This window comes from Cydia pomonella, chromosome 17, assembly GCF_033807575.1.
Source record: "Cydia pomonella isolate Wapato2018A chromosome 17, ilCydPomo1, whole genome shotgun sequence".
NCBI classification, from domain to species: Eukaryota; Metazoa; Arthropoda; class Insecta; order Lepidoptera; family Tortricidae; genus Cydia; species Cydia pomonella.
In genome coordinates, this window is record NC_084719.1 from 2489030 (window position 1) to 2496202 (window position 7173).

General features: G+C 41.9%; 1 protein-coding gene across 1 annotated transcript; it reads left to right on the top strand.

Moving 5' to 3' along the window:
- The first annotated feature begins 2161 nt into the window (after positions 1-2161).
- LOC133527111 (uncharacterized) lies at positions 2162-7173 on the top strand. The gene is made up of 5 exons (XM_061864002.1): positions 2162-3836; positions 4018-5354; positions 5616-5851; positions 6467-6983; positions 7057-7173. Exons 1-5 carry the CDS (start codon positions 2162-2164, stop codon positions 7171-7173), a joined length of 3882 nt encoding a protein of 1293 aa, XP_061719986.1.

Below are 7173 nucleotides of genomic sequence, written 5' to 3' on the forward strand. Positions count from 1 at the left end.
CCTACCTAACCTAACCTAACCCCGCCGTGTGGTGCCGGCGTTAGAATAGCACCACCCCATCTCGTCCCGTGGGTGTCGTAAAAGGCGACTAAGGGAAAACCGACGGACGGGCAGCAGCGTCCGTTGAGTACATTATTTACTTCTACTGCGGTCCCTCCAACCACAACCAATTCTACCAATTAAAAAACTAATTTCACTATCAAACATCCAAATCAAACCAACAACATCATCCAACCAAACCAAATAAATGCCACATTAATCATAACAAACTTAACGTTTACCAACTAAAAACCTACGAAATCGCAACAACTAATTCACAAATCCCAACCTGGGCCCATGGCCGCCCGTAGTCAATGCGGGGACCATGGGTCCACCTTAACTCATGACAACAACGCCGGGTCTTCAACTCGAGCATCACCATTGCTTTCTGACTGATGGTGATGCCGGACCCGGCATCGCATAAACCACACCAAACTTGTCACAAATGTCACCACGGGCACAGGGTCGCCCGTATCAATAGCGAGGGCCCTGTGTCTACAACTGACACTAAAAACCTTTAAAAAAAAAAAAAAACCTAACCTAACCTAACCTAACCTAACCTAACCTAACCTAACCTAACCTAACCTAACCTAACCTAACCTAACCTAACCTAACCTAACCTAACCTAACCTAACCTAACCTAACCTAACCTAACCTAACCTAACCTAACCTAACCTAACCTAACCTAACCTAACCTAACCTAACCTAACCTAACCTAACCTAACCTAACCTAACCTAACCTAACCTAACCTAACCTAACCTAACCTAACCTAACCTAACCTAACCTAACCTAACCTAACCTAACCTAACCTAACCTAACCTAACCTAACCTAACCTAACCTAACCTAACCTAACCTAACCTAACCTAACCTAACCTAACCTAACCTAACCTAACCTAACCTAACCTAACCTAACCTAACCTAACCTAACCTAACCTAACCTAACCTAACCTAACCTAACCTAACCTAACCTAACCTAACCTAACCTAACCTAACCTAACCTAACCTAACCTAACCTAACCTAACCTAACCTAACCTAACCTAACCTAACCTAACCTAACCTAACCTAACCTAACCTAACCTAACCTAACCTAACCTAACCTAACCTAACCTAACCTAACCTAACCTAACCTAACCTAACCTAACCTAACCTAACCTAACCTAACCTAACCTAACCTAACCTAACCTAACCTAACCTAACCTAACCTAACCTAACCTAACCTAACCTAACCTAACCTAACCTAACCTAACCTAACCTAACCTAACCTAACCTAACCTAACCTAACCTAACCTAACCTAACCTAACCTAACCTAACCTAACCTAACCAACCTAACCTAACCTAACCTAACCTAACCTAACCTAACCTAACCTAACCTAACCTAACCTAACCTAACCTAACCTAACCTAACCTAACCTAACCTAACCTAACCTAACCTAACCTAACCTAACCTAACCTAACCTAACCTAACCTAACCTAACCTAACCTAACCTAACCTAACCTAACCTAACCTAACCTAACCTAACCTAACCTAACCTAACCTAACCTAACCTAACCTAACGAACCTAACCTAACCTAACCTAACCTAACCTAACCTAACCCAAGCTCGAAAAAAGTGACTCGATATTACCCGAATTCAGCGATTTTTGGCACAATTTTAAAGCTCGTCGAGACCTATCTTTTGGTACCACCCCCCCCTCCGTAACCCCTCTGGTTACGGAGAAATTCAATTTTTTCTTTATTTTCAAAAAAATTTCTCTCTTCAAAAATTCATAACTCCTTCAGTTTTCAATATTTTTTCCTTGTTTCTTCACTAGTAGATTCAGTTCATTTAGCTCTATAATCTTACATTTAAACATCATTTCTATCGTACATTCCTTCATACAAAACTTTCAAATTTTCATTAAAAAATTTTAAATTCTTTTGTATTTTTCAAAATTTTCAAAAACTAGCCATCAGATACTTTCCATTTCTGCTTTGTTTAATCCATTTAATTAATTTACATCTTTTTGGTCATATAAATTTTTCTCTAAATTACACCGTTTTTATAAAAATCCTGAAACAAAAATTTTCTCTTTAATTTAAAACTGTCACATATAATTTGTTAATTACATACGTACAAAAATGGCTGGAGTCTTCCGCACCCCACCAAATACACCCAAAAAACTGAAAAAAGGTACAAATGCACCCCAAAATATTCCCAGCACGGACAATCAAAATTTGGAAATGGCGACAGGAGTAGCTGACGGGACCTGCGGGGAACCCGCTGAGCGCCTAGCTGAGCTTGGCGACTCTCCCCGTCAAAGTGCTCCTCCTGGGCTACCACCGGTAATAACAATAACAGACATTCCTTCAACACTTGACTCGACATTCACTGTGGAAAAAATAATAAGTAATGTGCGACCGACAAGCCCGATTTCCGCCCTTAAAGCGCAGATGCCCACACCGACCGCCTCAGAACCCCGTCGATCTGGATCTACAGAGATGGAGAGGCTTCTGTGGACTAGCAGGGACTCTAACATCAGCAGTCCTGGCACAAAAACTCGCGCGGACAGGTATCGGACTGAGATCGAAAGACATGCAGAAAACATTACAGCACAGTTAACGCAAAATAAGAGCGTCACGAAACTAAATAAGGGAAGCATAACAAAATCCGTGGAAGCAATCCTTGAGGCCACCCGCAGATTTACTAGCGAGCTGGAGGTACTTGGAGTTGCACACGTGGAACCCGACGTGATGTCAACACGCACACCAGGACCTGTTCTGGATCCAGTCCAATTGAAAAATGACATTATTGCTGGAGTGCAGGTTGAGCTAACCAAAATGCGAGCCGAACAACAGGCAATAAATGACAAGGTTTTAGCAGCAATTAATGAAGACAAAAGAGAGGAGGTTGGGTCAGAAAAAGAGACTTTTGCTACGGTAGTCAGTAGAAAAAACAGAATGAAGTACAGATCAGAAGCTGCGGCTGCGGCTGCGGCTGCCGCTGCGGGTGGAACCATTGAAGAAGACGACTTGACTTCGCCCGCAGTGGGCAGGCCGTACAAGCCGAAACCCAGTCGCACAAATGTACCACCGTCAACTAACTTTGTCGTTGTCCTGGAATCGATTGACCCAAGACAGGAAGGCAAAGATGTCCTTAAAGTAATAAAAGAAAAGGTTGATGTTGTCGACATTGGAGTCGGAATCAAAAGCGTCAGAGAAACTAGAAACAAAAAGGTGATAATCTCTTGTGATTCAAACGAAGACAGACAGAAACTCAGCACTGCAATAAAGACACAAACAACTAACATTACGGTTGGCATACCTAAAATGCGGAATCCGTCACTACGGATTATCGGTGTCATCCCGGAATACGCAAGTGCAAAGATCGAAGATGCAATGATCAAACAAAATGTAAGATTGCTGGATGGCATAGCTGATGAGCACAAAACAGTCAGGTATGTACGTGCAGTCAAGGGCCGAAATGACTCCGTCAGAAATGCCATAGTGGAAGTCAGTCCTCAAATGTGGACTGCAATGCAAGGGCAAAAAGTACGCATCGGATATCAATCGGTCATGGCTGTCGACCAGTCTCCAGTATTGCAGTGTTTTAAATGTTTCGGGTTTGGGCATCGCGCGTCAGAATGCAAATCTGATGCGAGGTGTGCCTACTGCGCAGAGCACCATGACACGCGAAGCTGCAATAACCGCGAAACGGTGTCGCGCTGCGTAAATTGTGTAAATAGGAACTGCAATGAAAGGGACTGCATGCATTCTGCATTCAGCCAGACCTGCCCAGAGTGGATCAAATGGGACCGTATAGCCCGAGCGGCTATACGTTACTGCTAAGGGCGTCCCAACTGGAGTAAATAACAGGATAAACAATATAAAAGCGGTGCAATGCAACCTTGGACGCGGATATCCTGCAACACACGAACTCATCCAATGCGCCAAACAAAATGAATATGATGTTATGTTTATAACTGAACCGTTTGTAGGCAACAAAACTACCCTGAGCAGCATTGACGGGTACGATATATACCAATATTCCGACACCAGTAACAGAACAAAGGCATGTATCGCGATCCGGAAAAAGCTAGGAAACTACATTGGTATCACACAGTATATGACAGCAAATTTCTCTCCCGTACTGCTCACCTTCGGTAACAAGAAAGTACTGTTATCTTCGGTATATGTCGAACCCGGTGAGGATCCGTCCAACACACTAAACCATCTAGAACATGTACTGAGGGAGTACCCGAACATTGACCACATTATATGTGGAGACATGAATGGGTGGCACACCTCGTGGGGATCTGTAAGAAATAACGACAGGGGCAAGGACATATACGATCTGATAGTCACTAACGATCTTGCGATTACCAATGTAGGCAACGAGCCTACATTTGAAAAAGTCACACATGGACAGACCCGATACTCTATAGTGGATCTAACGCTAACTACTATCGGTATTGCGAGAAATATCGAGGAGTGGAAAGTTAATCACGGAATAGTGCCCTCCTCGGATCACCATGGAATAGAGTTTCAAATTAACTTAAATATTGAAAGAAATAACAAGAAAGTCTCGCTATCCACGTATAAATACAACACGGAACGAGTTAAATGGGAAAACTTTGTTGATAAATTAAAGGAGAACATTCAACGCTCTGAATTGGAAAACACAGATATAGATAACCTTAATCCTAATGATATAGACATTTACATCGCTAACTTAACTAAATGTATCACAAAAACTTGCGACAAGGTTTTATGTCGCAAGAAGCCACATATTAAGATTCCATGGTGGACCGAGGAGCTCACTAATATGAAAAAGAAAGTGATTCGCTTACATCACCGCCTACAAGATTTAAAACGCGGCAGGAAGGATCTGACTAATATACTACGTGAGCTTTCTGAAGCTAGAACAGAATATGCCCAACTCATTAGAGCTACATCTAATAACCACTTTCGTGACTTCTGTACAAGTCAGGGCAAAGATGACGTGTGGACAGTTACGAATCGCTTGCTTAAAAGTGGTCCCCAACCACAACCTCCTTCAACCTTAAAAATACACGGAAATACCTACACACTTACCACTCAGGATACCGCTGCTAAACTCGCTGCTAAATTCTTCCCCGATGATACTCCTGCCCAGGATACCGCTCACCACCTGCAACAAAGAAATAATGCACAAATAATTAATAATATACATGAAAATAATAATATAATAGATGAACCCCCTTTCACTACACCTGAATTAATTGAAGTCATCAACAGTATGAGTCCGAAGCGCGCGCCAGGAATGGACAGCCTGACTGCTGATATCTGTAAGCAAGTAATAAACACTTATCCGACACAAATGACTAAACTTTATAACAGATGTCTTCAACTTAACTATTTCCCGAATTGCTGGAAAGTAGCTTATATAAAAACCATACCAAAACCAGGCAAAGACAGTTATACAGACATTTCTGCATATAGACCCATTGGGCTAATTAATGTACTAGGAAAAGTTCTTGAAAAACTTATCGCCATTAGATTGACATATTTCATGCGCATTAACAATATCTGTAATCCACGACAATTCGGTTTCAAGGAGCAGTGCTCCACGACTGACGCGCTGAACAGAGCAGTAAATAACATAAAACACTATAAGTCCAAACAAAAGCTAGTTGTCGCCATCTCCCTCGACATAGAGGGGGCTTTTGATCACGCTTGGTGGCCTGCTCTGTTGAGTCGTCTGAGAGCTGTCCACTGCCCCAGAAACATATATAATATTATATACAGTTACCTTACTGACAGGAAAGTTGTCCTCAACTACGCAGATGCCACGTACACCAAGGAGCAGTCCCGGGGATGTGTCCAGGGTTCTGTTCTGGGACCCATATTCTGGAACACAATCGTGGACACATTACTGGAATCTCCTTTGCCTGAAGGATGTCACTTGCAGGCATATGCAGATGACATCCTGTTAATCTGTTCTGGAGACAATATAAATCAACTCGAAATAAATATCAACAGTATACTAGAAAATATTTACAAATGGGGGGAAGATAATAAATTGAAATTTGGTGCACATAAAACAAAAATGATCACGCCGACCCCAAAAGCCAAAGCATCTAAAATTATAATGAATCACACACCTATCACCTTCAGTGAACATTTTAAATTGTTAGGAATAATATTAGATCAAAATTTAAACTTCATTAGACATTCAGAATATACAATAAAAAAGGCGCAAAACATTTTCAAAAGACTATGCATCTTTGTTAAACCTACCTGGGGAGTACATTCAGACAACATAAATGTCATATATAGGCAGGTGATCGAACCAATAGTAACTTATGGCGCGGAGATCTGGTATACTGCAGTAAATTATAAAAAAGTGCAAGAATCTCTAATGAGGCTTCAACGCAGTTTTGCAATTAAAATTATTCACGGATTCAGAACCTTGCCTACCATTGGCTCCATCGCGTTGGCAGGATTAACACCATTACCGCTTAAGGTCAAAGAGGTCGCATCACGAGAGATCACCAAACGCACCAGAATAACCAAATACTTGCCGGAAGATATATTATACGACAAAAGAGTTCCTGTGGAGGAACTCTTACATCCTGCCAAGAGAACTAACATCACGATCACAGAGGTACTTACACAGGAGGACTTAGATCCGTTCTATTCCACCGAAATGAATAGGATTTTCACGGATGGTAGTAAACATGATGATGCTGTTGGCGCTGCTGTGGTCATATATCACCCTGATGGTCGAGAAACTACGAGAAAATATAAACTCCATAGCAGTTGCACTGTGTTCCAGGCCGAGTGCCTGGCTATTGAACAAGCATGTCAGCTGTGTTTCACGCTCGGCCTGGAACAATCAACAGTATTCTCGGATTCTAAATCAGCCCTTAATGAACTCATGTGTCGCAGCAGTACTAATACCACTATTAATAGTGCACAAAAGGTAATAGCACAAATTATAAATCGGGGACACGAAATCAGGTTTTCCTGGATTAAAGCACATGTTGGACTACTAGGCAACGAAGCTGCTGACGCTGCTGCCAAACACGCGGCTGTGCTACACAAGAAACCTGATTTCCATAAATTCCCCTTATCTTATCATCTTAAAAACCTTCGAGCAGACACTTATTTAG

What these genes read in the sequence shown, in the direction of transcription:
- LOC133527111 (XM_061864002.1), top strand. Translation starts at nt 2,162, where the DNA reads ATGGCTGGAGTCTTCCGCACCCCACCAAATACACCCAAAAAACTGAAA. An exon ending in AGAGTGGATCAAATGGGACC is followed by an intron (nt 3,837 to 4,017) that starts GTATAGCCCGAG and finishes AACCGTTTGTAG; the next exon opens with GCAACAAAACTACCCTGAGC. An exon ending in CTGCTGATATCTGTAAGCAA is followed by an intron (nt 5,355 to 5,615) that starts GTAATAAACACT and finishes TTCGGTTTCAAG; the next exon opens with GAGCAGTGCTCCACGACTGA.